At 34.4% G+C, this 16,206-nt stretch overlaps 1 protein-coding gene across 3 annotated transcripts; it reads left to right on the top strand.

Moving 5' to 3' along the window:
- Positions 1–3,851: 3,851 nt before the first annotated feature.
- On the top strand, positions 3,852–13,250 carry RO60 (Ro60, Y RNA binding protein). 3 transcript variants are annotated; one of them, XM_059821573.1, is made up of 9 exons: positions 3,852–4,451; positions 4,965–5,185; positions 5,422–5,568; positions 7,014–7,151; positions 7,463–7,579; positions 8,528–8,641; positions 9,102–9,248; positions 10,542–10,622; positions 12,421–13,250. In XM_059821573.1, exons 1-9 carry the CDS (start codon positions 3,872–3,874, stop codon positions 12,454–12,456), a joined length of 1,581 nt encoding a protein of 526 aa, XP_059677556.1. In that variant the 5' UTR covers positions 3,852–3,871; the 3' UTR covers positions 12,457–13,250. The 3 variants fall into 3 exon arrangements, with proteins under 3 accessions (XP_059677556.1, XP_059677555.1, XP_009809093.1); XM_059821572.1 differs by having other exon boundaries at positions 10,542–10,620; positions 10,703–12,463; XM_009810791.2 differs by lacking the exon at positions 12,421–13,250 and having other exon boundaries at positions 10,542–10,737.
- The last annotated feature ends 2,956 nt before the right edge of the window (positions 13,251–16,206 follow it).

Below are 16,206 nucleotides of genomic sequence, written 5' to 3' on the forward strand. Positions count from 1 at the left end.
TTCATATGTACCTGAAACTGTACTGTAAGACATTTTATTTCTTAGGAAAACTAGGGGTGAATTGTAAAAGTCATAGGAAATGTAACAGGTTAACTTGTAAAACTCAATCATCTTATGGTACAGCAACACAAAGATGTTGATTTACCAGTCAAGGTGTAAGTGGCTGTTTCAGGCTAGCCGAAGCCATATTTTACTTGTAGATTGATTTATAAGATGTTTGGAATATATAAAAATTTCCCTTAGTGTTTTTTTTCTTTCGTTAATAATGGTGGGTATCCATGAATTGTAGTTGAGCAATTTTAATTATAAATTATCTAGTCTGTGATTTTCAAGGCTTTTCACATTGCTGTTAGCATTCAGGTAGCGCAGAAATTGGAAACGCTCGTGGAGCCAGAATATCATTGATAAATCCTCTGTGAGTGTTTGAAATTCAAGTTCACTGCTGCAGCTCAGTAGATGAAGAGTAGGGTAATGTTAGAGCATACATTAAGTGCGTATTTGCATTTACCTATCTGCGAGCGTAAAAGTTGTCTGTGTTGTACAAGTGTTAAAGGAGAAAATAAGCTTGAGGTCTGGGTTGAAATATAAAACAGGAGTTAGAAATGGCCAACATGATTTAAATAGTTCAACACTGAGTAAGTGCTTTTCCAGTAGATCCTGGCAAAGTTTAGATTTCATACTTCTAGTGTGGCTGTTTAGTAGTGAAATTACTGATTTGCATCAGCTATTGCAGATTTCAAGGGTAATTTTAAAGGTAGAAATTTATTTTAAAGAATTTACAATTCATATTAGGATCCAAAAGATTATGTTGGTTTGAAGCTCTTTTTTAATCCCTGAGGCAGCAATAAGCTATTTGAAATAAGTCTGGTTTGTATCCTAGGTTGCTTATCAGAAGGCATTAATAACTTTATTAAAGGTTTCAGAAGACTTGTTGTAGGAATTTTTAATGGGATAAGTACTGCAGGTAATTAATTCCGTTGTGGAATACTATGTTCCATTTGAGAAGACGACTTTGAGGGCTGAGTGAAAATGAAGCTTTACAAAAGGTGGAAATCATAACAGCATCTGTTTTTGTAGCTCATAGTATATTCCTAAGAAGGCAAATTGAAGAGCTAAGCCTCAGAAAAACTAGAAGTAGCTTCAGAAAAACTAGAAGTGTATGTTTGCAACTATCTTTTAAAATAAGGGTTTGTGTCAGAAGCACATACTTCTTTTCAGTGCTATGAGTCCATGCAAAAGTAAACATAAAAATTATCCATTATTAACGTGCATAAGTTAGGTTTGTTATTTGGAGCAATAGAGAAGTGCAGCATGAGAATTTTTTTCTCTGATGGTTAGCTCTAAACTTCTTTAATACAGTATAGTTAACATCACACTGTATATTCACACCTAACAATGAAGTAGTGAACTGCTTGCCTTTCAGGATGATACCTTTGATGGAAATACTGATCTTGTGTTACAGTATTTTATAAATAAATCTAGATTTCAAACCAGATAAATAGTATTTGTAATTTTAGAAATGTTAGAATTATTTTGTTTAGGTTTTGTTCCCATTCTCAGGGTGGTGATGACAATGGAAGCTAATTTGTATTAGTGACTATAAAACTAAGCGTGTGAGGACAAGTGAGACTCTCCAAGCGAGAAGTAAAATAAAATGGACATATCAGATGGAACCAGTGCAAATGGAAAAATGTAGGAGAAAACCTCTAAAACACTCAAAGTAGTGCTGGTATTTCTTAATCTAATCAGCAAAGTGAGATCATAAATGTTTTGTTTAACCAAAGGCATGGTCCTTCCAGTTCATTTTAAGTCTTGGTAATCCATGGGTGACTGAAATTCCCATTAGTCTCATTTTAATGTAGTATTATTTATTATAGCAGGGGTATGAAAGATGCAACAAGAAATTATTCTCAAGTTTTCATATATATGGAGATCTCTTTACTCATGCATGATCCTTTATGCTTCTCATTCTTATTTCTGCTTCAAGATAATGGTGTTTTTCAGTATCTTTCCACATACCTTTTTTTTCTGATAAATAAACTAATGGATGCTGAATGTAATTTCAGGATTTTTTTGTTCGGGTTTTGTGTGTTTATTATGAAACATTACCTACTGTTTAATAAAACCAGGTATTGAAATAAAATGTACTTAGACATTAAAACGTACTGATATGGTATTCATGCACTGCAAATACCACCCTTGTTATTTTCAGTGTATTTGCATGCTTCAGATGTCAGGGAAAAAGTCGGCTCAACCATGATGTGTATTTAAATTGGTTTGGCAGGAAACATCGTTAGAATATTTAAGCACTAAGAAAAATAGCTGAGCACTGGTGCTCTGAATGATACAATGAAAGATATTTCTTAGTTAATTTTAACTGAAACCTGCATTTTTAAACCAGGTGTCAGCATATGGCTTCTATTTTTATGGTTTTAGCAGAATATAGAATATAATGGGAGCACTGATTATTATTTAATTGTGGATGTAGGCAGCACATCACTGCAGATAGGCAAGAATGGAGGAAGGGTACATTTCTAGTTGCTTGCAGAGAAGGAGGAAGGAATTTCCTAAAGGAAAATTCCATGTCAAAGAGCAGGTAGGGAAGTTGTTTGTAAATCACTGTGTTACTTACCTAAACTGGGGGAAAAAAATCTCTGTCTCCATTAGAGAAATTTATTTGTGCTAGCTTATCCTAGTAAATGAAGCAAAATGGCTTTTATCTTCAGTATCCAAACAAGCATATCAAAAGTAGGTATCTGCAATACTTAAAAATTATTAAGTGGATTTCTTTGAAATGTCATTTGTGTGTGCTCAGACTTTAGTGTGTTTGTGTGCTTTAAGATCTGTATGCAGTCTGATAGAGTGGATTTTTTTTTTTTTTTAGATAGGACCTCTTGGTGCTATTCAGTGTCTTTTTATTGTTTGGTGAGAACTGAGAAAATTGAATTTATTGTTGTCATATTAATGTTTTGGAGATAGTGATGATGATGAATTTTCTTCCTCTTACCCTGGTGATTTCATTTCACCGGCATTTATTTCAGTTTAAATGTTACGGCTTGAATTTTACCATGCTAGATGTTCTCCAACTAAGAGCAGTCTTATGGCCTACAAATATTACTGCTGAACTCTCTTGCAACTCAAGAGTGTATAAATCTGAAGACCAGAAAGGTTGTGAATTTTTGTGCTGTTTTTTGCTTCTTAACCTCAAATGTAAAGCAGTACAGAATTTATTGTTATGTCTGTGTGTTTTCTTGGATCTCACTTGAAAGAGCAGACTGTTTGAACCTGTAATAAAGATAATTTTTTCTTGAGCTACTGTTAAAAAGCTGTTCTCTAAGCCTCACTGAAAGCCACCATATTTAAACTCTCACAAAGTCTTCCGACTAAACAGTTTTTCAGTATTTTAGTTCTTTATTTTAGCATCATGTTTCTTCAGTTGGTCAGTATTACCAATTCTTCAGCAAAATAGAGTAGGGCAAGACAGAAGATCTGAGTTTTGAGCGCTTTAGTATGCAATCCAAAAATTTACCTAAGTGGTGCAATATATTAGTTGCAAAAGGGCATATCGCCAGCCATGTTTTCTGCATGCCACTTATTGGGGTTGAGTAGTTTCTAACTTGATTTTAAGGAAATAAATTTGTCAACATTGTAACTCAGAGATTTTTTTGTTTCTTTTCCCCTAACCCTAACTGATAGGTATTATTGCACACTTAGAGTGCGCTCTTACTAAATTTTTGAAGGAAAAAATACAAGTGTATAGGTAGATACATGTAGTTTGCTAAGAAGTCATAAGAGTAGAGTCATCAGGTTTTCACAATAGTTCTTAATAAACTTTATTATTCTTTCAACAGACCTCTTGGAAGTGTAAACAATGGAGGATGAGGAAAACCAAGTACAACTCCTGAATGAAAAGCAGGTGCCAAACTCTGAGAGTGGTTATGTGTGGCATGTCACCGATATGAATCGACTGCAGCGTTTCTTGTGTTTTGGTTCAGAAGGTGGTACTTATTACATCAAGGAGCAAAAGCTGGGCTTTGAAAATGCAGAAGCTTTAATAAGACTGATTGAAGAGGGTAGAGGTTGTGAAGTTGTTCAAGAAATAAAGACATTTAGTCAAGAAGGCAGAACAGCAAAACGGGAGCCCCTGCTTTTTGCTCTTGCAGTTTGCTCACAGTGTTCTGATGGAAAAACGAAACAAGCGGCATTTAAAGCTGTTCCTGAGGTGTGTTGCATACCAACCCATCTCTTTACTTTCATCCAATTTAAAAAAGATCTGAAGGAGGGCATGAAATGTGGCATGTGGGGCCGTGCACTGAGGAAAGCTGTTGCAGATTGGTACAATGGAAAGAATGGCATGGCTGTTGCTTTAGCAGTTACAAAATATAAACAGAGAAGTGGTTGGTCTCATAAAGATCTTCTGAGGTTGTCCCACCTAAAACCTGCTAGTGAAGGTAATAAATTTTTATTTATCTGAAAATACTGTGTTTTAAACCTTTTATATTTACTGTGGAACTATTTTGGAAACCCAAGTACAATTGTAGACTGATGATTTCTTAGTGATGGTATCCTGTAAATTGCACCTTGAAAATGTGAGTGGTCATATCAGAAATTGACCTGTTTATCTTCAAGGTAAACAGAGTTTGTTCCTTCTTGTTCTTCCTTATGTCAAGAGAATATAAAATAATACAGTTCCCTCAATTTGTTCCTATTTGCTTACAAATGATGGAATAACACTTTTTCTTTATTTGGGAAGATCTGTTGGTTTCAAATACTTTAGGCTCCTTACTTCTAAGGAGAATAATACAGTAATTAAAACTACTGCTCTAAGTTTTGTGTGGCTGACCTTTTTTATAGCTGGTTGGCAGGTCTGAGAATGAAACCTGCTAACTCATTTGCTTGCTAGAATGATAAATGCCAGTATAAAGATGGTAATCCTGCTTGGAAAATATTTTTCTTTTCAACAGGAATTGCTATAGTCACTAAATACATTACCAAAGGGTGGAAAGATGTCCAAGAGGCTTATAAAGACAAAGCAGTTTCTGCTGAGACTGAAAAACTCTTAAAGTATCTAGAGGCTGTGGAGAAAGTAAAACGCACAAAAGATGAATTGGAAGTTACTCATTTAATAGAGGAATATGGTCTAGTTAGGGAGCATCTCCTGACAAATCATCTGAAATCAAAAGAGGTAAGTAAACTTCATTAGCTTTGTATTCTCTTTAGAGTAACACTTTTCAGAGGCTTAAGTCTAGATTTCCATGAAAAATAGCCCTTATGCTGTTTTTGAGGTTATTTACCGAAGTAGCTAATTTAAAATAATTAAGAACTTCGTATAACTTGTACGTTTATTTTAAAATACATTTATTTAATGTACAGGTGTTAGTTCTTGTAGTTTTTTTTTCCCTGCTTTTTCTTTGATCGTAGGTTTGGAAAGCATTGCTGAAGGAGATGTCCATTTCGGTATTGTTGAGAATTTTAGGAAAGCTGACAGCAAATTCAGTGCTTGAACCACGAGGTTCAGAAGTGGCAATAGTATGTGAAAGACTGAGAAATGAGAAACTGCTAAAAAAGGTAAGAATGTTTTCAGAATCAGTGCCAGCCTTTGTGGTTTTTAATCTCTTCCTAAACTGTATTTCTTCAGGCAACCTCTTTACAAAATAAAAGGGATGTTCTTTGGACAAAATGTATAGTTTATTCTTTTAAAAAAACTGCAGTGGAATACCTGCAGCTTTATTTTAAAACTTCTATTTATCTTTTTTAATTTGATCCCCCGCCCCCCCCCCCCCCCCTATTTCTACAAATAAAGTATATTGACAGCTAGGATCTTTTCTTAAATTAGAGCTGTGGCAAGCTTTGCCTGTTGGGTTCATCCATTGCTTCTGAGTCTTGTAATTTAGAATCAGCAATACAAGCTTAAGAAGTGAGTGGAAGTCACTTGTGTAGGATTCTAGGAAGTGAATGAAGAAACTAGCATAGCAGCTGAGAGGAAAAAGAAGACAGAACAAGGAGACTTTCTCCTTTCAGATTGCTTTACTATCCATCAAAGAGGTAAGAAAATAAGAGGGAAAAGAGGGTTCCCCAAAGGGAGAACAAAATCTTCAGGAATTTAATGGAAGATAGAAAAGACTAGTGGCTTTTTTGTGAGTTGGGGAGATTAAAATCAGGATACAACTTTTTCAAGACCATAGTTGAATTGAGAACAACAACAGTAGGTCCTTTTTTTCCCATCCCACCGCTCTTCCCTTTCTCTGCTTTCTTCTTTAATCATACATAGTTACTGAGGCACTGGAGAAGGGAGAGGAAAGATGGTGGCACAATACCTTGATGGAAGAAAAGCAAGGGACGGGCATTCAGATTTGCTAATGTTTGCTGCTGATAGTGATTAATGACTGAAACTCCCCTTGAGGAAAAAGATAACAAAATGTTGATAAATCAGTAAAGCAAAGATGTGGTTTAGAATACTTAGTGTGTGACAGCCACTGATTTGGTTTATGTAGGGAAAGCAAAAAAAGAAAGAAGACAGTCCAAACATTTTCTTCTCATAGTAAGAGGAAAATGAATGCTGTATTCCGAAAATAGTTTCTTTGTCCGGTTTTACTGCATCTGATACAAAACTAGTTTTAAGTTTGTTCTTTTCCTAGCTCAACTCCTTTCCCCTCAGCAGGACAGGGACTTTCTCTTACTGTAAGCCTGTGATAGAAAATAGCACTGGACAATCATAGATGGAGCTGTGAAATTTCACCAAGATTCTGGTGATGGCATAAGATAATGTTTGGAATTCATTGGAGGATTCTGGAAAGGGAATGAGGTCCATTACCGGTAGCTGACAAGTACCAGTTCATACAAAGCTGTGCAAAGACTGCATGAACTCTTCAGATTTAACAAATTTAAAGTAACAATATAGTAAAACAGATTTTTGTAGTAGTATCTATTTTTAGTTTTATTTTGTTACCTTTTTTTTTTTGTTAAGAAGTTCCGATTTTCAAAAACTTACTGTTGATTTCTTTTGCCTGTAGGGTAGAATACATCCATTCCATATTTTGGTTGCTTTAGAAACCTATAAAGCTGGACATGGAAGCAGAGGGAAGCTTTGGTGGCGTCCTGATGAAGACATTTTAGAAGCTTTAGATGCCTCGTTTTATAAAACTTTTGAGGTAATATAGTTCTTCAATTTATTAATCTTTTTAAGAATTCTCTGGTTTCTGAAAGCTTATAAAATGATCAAGAAAACTTTGTTGGGTGGGTAACAGTTTTGAAACTTTATAACAAAAATCTTAGGAATTGGGGTTTTAGTAAACACAGAATCAAAGCTTCATGATATATTCAGCTTTTGGCAACATTATTGTCCTAATGTTACCCGGAAAGAATTAAAAAAAGCCCCACTTCTAGGGTTGAAAGCAGAATAAGGAAGAAGAAATTAATATATTAATTATGTGTACCTATTTTCTTTTTTTTTTCCTTTTAGACAGTTGAACCAACAGGAAAACGCTTCCTACTTGCAGTTGATGTCAGTGCATCAATGACACAAAAAGTTTTGGGCAGTGTGCTCAATGCTAGCACAGTTGCAGCAGCAATGTGTATGGTGAGGCATTAAACTTCTTTTATTTATAACTGTTTGCAGCTTGAACTGCTCCTTTGATACAAAGGTGCTCTAAAGATGGTTAGAAATCAGAAGGAAACTTACATGTAATATTTTTTGGGTACCAAAGATGTGACCTTGTTCCTCCCTGGTAGAACAGATGGTTAAAGCTACTGGCAACCAAATTCAGAAAGATCAGTTTGAAGAAGTTGGTTTCCAGTATAAGATATAAAGTGGTCAAGGCTGCTTTTTCACAGAATCACTAAGGTTGGAAAAGACCTGTAAGATCATCAAGTCCAACCATCAACCAACACCACCATGCCCATTAAACCATGTCCCACAATGCCACGTCCACATGTTCCTTGAACACCTTCATTGAGGGTGACTCCACCACTTCCCTGGGCAGCTTATTCCAGTGTTTCACCACTCTCTCAGTAAAGAAATTTTTCCTAATATGCAGCCTTTTCACTTAGCTGAAAATACTTTGTTTTTTTAGAAGCATTCAAAGAATAATACAGATTGGATTAAGAAATTTTTGAGATAATTCTTGTGTGCACTTGAGTTATCAATATGGCCTTTGTATCACAATCACTTTCCCCTCAATTTGATATTCTAGAGCTTCTTGTGTATTTATATTACAGAGGAGTCAAACTTTTGTTGGTGTTTAAAAATGTTTAGTGTTTTATGTCAGAGGGGAGAGAAGAAATATGGATGTACCTTTAGTTATAGTAATTAGAGCAGTTCTTTAGCTCTGATTTTTGCAATGCAAATTTGCAGTAATATTACAGAATATTTAAAGTGTAGGGTGAAGTGTTAGTGCATGTGAGGAGCCATGGTGACTTAAATACAGAAGGCTATGTCATGTTGTGTGTTTGCTAGGGAATGCCTTGATTCAGACATTAAAAATTCTTAGTAATATAACTGAATTATTTTTGTCTTCTTCTTTCTCAGGTTGTAGCACGTACTGAGAAGGATTCCCATGTTGTTGCCTTTTCACATGAAATGGTCCCTTGCCCAGTGACGGCTGATATGACATTACCTCAAGTATTAGTGAAAATGTATGAAGTATGTAAAACAAACAAACAAACAAAAATTTTAAAAAATTTAGGAAATAGCTGTTGCTAACATCGGAGTGTAGAAGTCTCAGCAGTTCCATTGTATTTTCTTTGTAATCAATTCTGGTACTGTGTTTAGTCTATATCTCTATAGTAAAACACTGGATTTTTTTTTTTCTCCCTTTTATTTAGAGAAAGTCCAGTAAATGTCATTACTTCAACTGCCAGATATTAAACATTGCAATTTAGAATGGCATTGTTAGGTCACAATGAGTTAGTTTGAAAAGAATATTAAAAAAATCAAACAAAAAAACCCAAACCCTGGACAAAACTGAAATAAGTGAACTGTTATTTAACAAAGAAGTCTCTGTGTGTGATTAAAACATGAAGCTTACATAAAAAGTAATTTTTCCATGATTTTCTGATTTCTGTATTAATGTATTCCATGTATATATTTTTTTTCTTTTAAGATTCCAATGGGTACTACTGATTGTTCCCTTCCAATGATATGGGCTCAAAAAACTCAGACAGCTGCTGATGTCTTCATTGTATTTACCGATAATGAGACCTTTGCTGGAAATACTCATCCTGCAACAGCTCTTAGAGAGTACAGAGAGGTGAATATGCTTCTGACTGTTTATAATTGATTAATAGAGTACAAAATAAATACTAGTTCTAAACTGGTTCTAAAACTGTGGGGGTTTTTTTCAGTAAATAATTATAAAGGATATATTCTGCAGTTAGGCAGAATTAGTGCACATATTGCACTAATTGCATGTATTTAAAACCACTGAATTGCTAAAAGCATTTGTAATTATCCTCCCCTGCTTGGTGTACTGCAGTATCAATGAAAATTTGTTTGGTATTCAGGGAATGTATGAATTTCTGCATTCTATATGTAATTGACTGAATAAGTTTTTTATAGGTCTTAAAGAATGAAATTTGGCTCACAGAATTAAATTTAACTTTGATGTCTGCAGCAGATATCACAAAGTTTAGATGAAGTGATGAAAATAAGCCTGTACGGAAGGTGTCAATAGGATGAGGTGATAGTATCTTGTGAAGAAAGCTCATTATGTTTTAAAGGGGCTACTCTAAGCTGTGCAGCTTCATAATTTTAAAATAGAACTAAGAAAAATACCTTCTCCAAGCACATTACTATTCGAAACTCTTACTTAATCGTCAAACAAGCTTATTGTTCCTTTCAAGGAACTATTTTTTAAACTACAAAAAATACTTTTTGGCAAGCATGTATGTATGGACAGTAATCTTCATATCATGTCCACCGAGTTAAAATTAATACCAAAAATCTTTAACTTGCCCACTGTGTTTTAGTTTTCTTAGTTGAGATTGGCTCCCATTCCTAAAGTTGTTCTTTAAGCAAAGAGTTCCTGTAATCTGGCCTTCATGCCATTTGCTTTGCTTTAGCTTACAGGTTACTAACCTACAAATTCAGCTCATTTAGCTGAATTGTCCAGGCCACAGTTGTTGTATTTGTTCAACCAACATTTGGAAATGCTTGCTGTAGATAAAAACACACTCTTTGACTCCAATTAGATGATTTGATAATTATTATTGAAGTTTTTCTCTCAGAATGAACTGCAGAGTAGCAAATGCAATATTTGCATTTGAAATGATCTATGGATCTTAGTATTGCAGGAAAGTTGTGCTAATATACCTCATTGTAATTATTTCCATATATTTAAATATATCTACTGCAGGTTAAGTACAATGTTAACAGGCAGTCTGCAATTCTGGTTATGGCATATCTAGTTTCTATCAGTGTGCCTATTCAGACAGTGATATATGCAAGCAAGATAGCAAGATTTGGCCCTCTGGCATGTTTAAGTTACTGTATATGTGTGTCCTGATTTTTTTGTTTGTTTGTTTTGTTTTTGTCCTTCCTCTAGAAAATGGGTATTCCTGCTAAATTGATTGTTTGTGGAATGACCTCAAATGGTTTTACGATCGCAGATCCAGATGACAGAGGCATGTTGGATATATGTGGCTTTGATACAGGAGCTTTGGATGTTATTCGAAACTTCACTTTGGATTTGATTTAATTTTCCAGGCATCTGCTCTTCCCAGTTGGGTCCATTGCTGCCAGCAGACTTCACCCTGGGAACTCCCAGCCAAATATACTTTATTAGAATATGGCACATTATATACATATCAGAACGTTACCTTTTTGTGAAGGGAAAGCAAGAAAAGCAGATGAGAAATCTCTTTTCTCTTTTTTCCTGTTGCACACAATTTAAAATAACAGTGGGAAGTTTTTTCAAAGTAGCTACAGGGTTACACAATACATAATTTAATCGCATTCATAATAGATTATAAATACTGAGATATTTTTAATTCCCGCCCCCTGTTGCTGTGGAGTGCTTGTTTGCAAGAATAAATTGATGAATTACTCTTAGGATGGGGCAGGAAAAAAAAGTGGGTTTAGTATTTTTAATAATGTCAGTTTAACAGCAACTTGGTTGAGAGGGATTTTTCTTTGGGCTTTTTTTAATCTTTGTATTTTAAACAAATTACTAAGGTTCAGTAGTTTCCATTGTTACACTTCAAATCTAGAAAAGTAGTACTTTCTGGCGTGTATGAGACCATGTGACTGTGATGCAGTATGAAAGTTACCCAGTGAACTTTTATACTGATAAAACTGAAAGTGGAAGATCTCATGCTAATCTTTTTCTATCTAGATTATCATCTGGGTTTTCAGGAGTAAAGTGTAATTCTCTTTAGACAAATTGAGGGGCAGTTTCTGTACAATGCAGTTTCAGAAGCACTATTTCAGAATTAATACACTTACAGGAAGTTCCAAAACCTGTTTTTAGTAGAAAAAGACCTTAGAAATGGCTGGGAAGCCACATTCAGTCCATATTGTAACTTCAGGAAGCATCAGCACGCTTTCAGTGAGGAAGATCAGCAAGTGCATGTGTCTTGGCCCGCTCTTGAAAGCTGAGTGGTAACAACCAGAAACAAAAAGCTACATTTTCTTCAAAAGAATGTATTCAATGCTACAGAAACAATCTTCCTAACAGGAGACTGTTTCATTTTTTAAAATCTTTTTGTAGGTTAATGTTACTTCTGATTTCATAGATTAATTCAAGCTAACATTTTTCAAAACTACCTCCAGTTTATAGTGACCAATTCTTAAAAAATGTTATGAAATGTACAGTTGCCTCCTTCATGTTCTCAAAATCTTGTTTAGGAAGTGATTGAAACTGGATTTTTTTTTTTTTTTTTTTTGTCTGATACTAAGAGTGTGAGTAAATAAGGAGAAAGTTAGTGAATAACTTACCACTTTGGAACAGGAATTGATAGCAATTCATGTGTATATGTATTTAATTCTGTGTGTGTGTTTTTATATATGTGTGTATATGGGGAAGTTAAAAGAACTCTTTAGTAGATCACAATCTTAGAATATGAAAGAGGTTTTTTTTTTTAGTGATGCTTTTACAACTTCCCCTAAGGCATATATATGTCAGCCTCTTTTATGCTAATTCTGGCTGTTTTAAACAGTGAATTTGATGTTAATTTGAAAATAATTACGATTTATAAAAATAACCCAGTTGTGGTAAATGACATGTAGGACCATATTTTTCTGCCTAAAACCCAAGCTTTTAACTGTAAAATTCAAATTCATATTGTACTTTTGATACTTGTAATACTTTTCATTATGCCTCGTACATATTTATTATAAATTCAAAGCTCACATTCTGTAGGATGGCTATATCTTTTGGTGCTAAATGTGAGGTTACATGTTACTGAAGGTATTCTGCTACATACTTACACTCTACCTTAATGAATAAATCAAAACGGTGAGGCAAGCCTTTTCTGACACTAAAACCATGGCTTAAAGAACTGACGGTAGGAATGTTACCTTTCAGTGGACATGAATGTAGTTACTTCTGAATTATCACTGCTTTTACAATACAGCTCTGATAGAATGCTTGAAGAATACAGGACTGCCACCAGCTTGTCAGGTGACATCTAGAAAAAACAAGCGTTCCTGCAAAAGCTGAGACATAGCACTTTGAGTTTGAAAAATCAGCCATTTCTTACAGAAAACTTCTTACCACTTTTAGTCCCCTTTCTAAATAAACACCATGAATATGGGGAGTAAACTCATTTGCTTAATACACATTAATAATTATTTCACGTAAATGCACTGATATTTTGGGGTTGGTTTTGGTAGTAATGTGTTTTAAATTACACAATAGTCAAATATCTGATTAGGTGTTTCCTTCTAAACTAGAGATGTTGAAAATAACTGATAGATAAGTATCTTTTTGCAAGTACTTTTTCTTACTTGGAGTAGTATTTGTGAAGCAATAGGAAATATTTTGGACTAAATATAAAATGAAAATTTAAACAGGTATTTCAAGTAACTTTGTGCAGTTAATTGCATAAATTTACTGCAAGTGAAAGATTAGAGTAGTTACTAACAGGTTGAATGAATGGTTATAGTAGTGTTGCATTGTTGAAAGCAGTCCAGTTTAAAATACAATTCCTTGAACTAGAGTGTAAGTGAAGATGAACTTTTCAGTAGAACTTATAGAAAATGTAGCTCTCTGTATCTATTGACACTGAATAGCTATGCACCGTGTTAAAGAAAGTCATCCATGCTGGAGTACATAATATGCTCCTAAATATTTACTGTATCTCTGTACTAAAAAATCTTGTTAGAAATAGAGTATTCAAAGTGGTTTGGCTATCCGATGTAAAACTAGCACCAATGAGATCATGTTGTCATCTGCCCTCCTTGAAGATTTTCACAGAGAGGGGTAACTGAAGTCAATGCTGACAGCTAAAACTTTATAATGTGTTGACCTTTCTTTCTACTGTTTTCTGTCTGGCTTTGTTATTATCTTAGAGTAAGGGGCATAGAAGAATGATGCTGCATATTCCTTTTCCATAGACTGGATCTTTTTATCTGCTCACGTACTGAATTTTAGGGGACAGCATGACTCGTTTGCCATAACATAAATTTGCCCTGATTTTAGTCTTCAGTTACTAAACTGATAATTTCCAAAATGATGTCTGGACATGTAAAGAGGCAATAATTACTTATTTATGTTTTAAAAAAACATAAATAAGTGAGCTAAGACAAAGTTGCTAAGCTTAAGCATTAGTTCAATATACAATAAATAACCTACCCTTTCACCAAAGAGGAGAAACTGACTCTTTCAAGTTAATAGTGTTGTTTGCATTGGAAGAACATTTTGACTAACAAAACAAAAATGGGGCTATAATTGTGCACTGCAGTTTACCAGTAAAAATTGGACAGGAACAAGTTTAAAGATAGTTACTTGTATTCAAAAAATTAATTTAAAAAAACCAGTCTAAATGCGTAGTGCAACTGTAGGCTGGGTGAACGCAGGTTTTCTGATATCTAACAGAATTAATAGGCTTTCAGTTTGACTGCCATTTCACTGTGACCCCCTTAACAATTCTTAAGTATTAGACTATTGTGTCTAAAACTATAATGTTCAGGCACTTTAGCTTTAAGAAAGAAGAAGAGGATGTAATGGTTGGAAGCACAGCAGAGGTAAAACATTCTTCTGTAATGAAGGACTGTAACAAATGGAACATCAAAGGTCAGGTTTCTTCATGGAAGGGATACAATCAAGAATGTGGAGAGGGCAGAAGGCACTCAAGATTTCTTAAAAATCATGCAATGCATACATCAGCATTGTGTAATAAATTGAATAAAGACAGTAATAATTTTGCCAAGAAATAGGATTTTGTGTCAGGAATTTTAGACCTGTAGCAAGGGGGAGGAGAGTTTGGGATGCTTGTAGGATTAGATTGCAGGCAAAATATGGGGTCTTTACCTACAACCCTATGTGTTTAAAAAAGAGAAGTCTAAAAGTAGGTGGAGATCTGAAATCAGCACGGCCAAACTAAGTGCCCACTATGTGAGGGCCACTAATAACTGGTCCTAAAATATCTTGCTGCTTAAAACCACTGTTAAACCTGTTTATTAAACTAAATCATTAGGGGGGTTATGTGGTTCTTTTTCATTGTTGTGGTTTAATTGGGGCCTATAAATGGGTATGGCTTTAAAAGGCTATTCAATGAAGTATGTATTCTTGGCTTACACCAGCAGTTTTGGAAATGTAGTTTAATAATGGCTCTGTCTGTAAAAACACTAGGAAAATGTTTTTCTCCATTGCAAAATGCTGTGCTGCTTAATCACGTACCTAACTCGTAGCCACCATACCAGAAGCATTAGCATTGGTTCCATTTATTTTGTTTCTTGTATTATCTTTTTGCTTTGCCGTTCCTTTTCTCTATGTTGGCTTTTTTCTCCTTTCCCATCTCGTTGTCACCTCAGGCCTATACTTGAATCTCTTTTCACATACAAGCTCCTGTCCATTCCTTTTTTGCCTCTGTTCTTCTGCCTTCTTGCTGTCATTGAGTATGCTAGCTTAGCTAAATAACTTACACCAGAACTGATGTCATAGTATTTACCTTAATTTTAAAAAGCTGGATAAATTTTTTCTTTCCTTCGATTATATAAATCTCTTATAAAGCATTTAATTTGCTGTATCTATCAGATTTTTGGTAAAACTTTGTGTAAAGATCAGTGACAAACGTATACTTTGCTTATTTACAAAAATCCAACATCTGCCTGTGAATGGCTTTGTTTTTATAAAGTAACCACTTAAAACTGGCCTTTCAAATTTAAAGCTTTTTTCTAGAATTAGTTCAGTGGGTTGGAGCTTTCCATTCTGTTAAATATTATCAAGCTGCTGTTATATGCAGAATTAGGGAAACATTTAAATTAATATTCTGGGTAAATGGGCAGCTTCTTTGCAGTATTGATTAGAGAAAATCTTCAAAGAATAGGATGTAGAAGTAAACCTAAGCAAAGAACTATTTGTCTTGTTTGCGCTTTTAATTTTTTTTTTTACGTATTTCATCAGTTTATAGCTTTATTTTGTTATTTGCAGTGGTTCACAGTGGACAAATATGCTGTAAGCAAGCTGTTTTAATGACTTTATTGCTGGAATGGTAGAGATTTCATCTTACCATGATACAGTATAGCGTACAACATTTCTGATTAAGAGTTACGGGGGGAAAGGTAGAACACTAGGATAGTGTATTATGTATGTGCTGCTCTGAGAGCTAAGACTTAAGATCAGCTAATTTCAGCAGAAGGTATGGTGTCTTTAAATATGTGTGCTTACATTTGGTTTTATAATTTTGATTCTGTAAAGCGTGGTTTCTTTAGGTTTTTCTGCATTCTAAATTTAAGTTTAAATATATATATATTTGCATATATATGTGTTATGTCGACAACTTTTACAAATGCTTCATTGACAAATAATGAATATAAATAGCTGTTTTTCTAATGTTACCAGCTTCTTGGAGTTAAGCACAACTAGTTACAAATAAAATGTCTTTTCTATTACATTCTCCTAGAAAAGTGCAGTTCTACTCTTCAAAAATAATTCTGTATAAAGAAGCAACAGATGGGTGCATTCACAGCTCTATCTGCTTAGGTAGATAACTTGATGTTTGTTCCCAGCTTCTCACGCTGCTTAGGAGCATGGTATTTTAAGCTGG

Source organism: Gavia stellata, chromosome 10 (genome assembly GCF_030936135.1).
Source record: "Gavia stellata isolate bGavSte3 chromosome 10, bGavSte3.hap2, whole genome shotgun sequence".
Taxonomy (NCBI): Eukaryota; Metazoa; Chordata; class Aves; order Gaviiformes; family Gaviidae; genus Gavia; species Gavia stellata.

Excerpts from the sequence above, each read along its gene's own strand:
- RO60 (XM_059821572.1), top strand. The coding sequence starts at position 3,872 with ATGGAGGATGAGGAAAACCAAGTACAACTCCTGAATGAAAAGCAGGTG. Across the intron at positions 7,580-8,527 it reads TTGCAGCAGCAATGTGTATG|GTTGTAGCACGTACTGAGAA; the intron begins GTGAGGCATTAA and ends CTTCTTTCTCAG. Across the intron at positions 10,621-10,702 it reads CGCAGATCCAGATGACAGAG|GCATCTGCTCTTCCCAGTTG; the intron begins GCATGTTGGATA and ends TTAATTTTCCAG.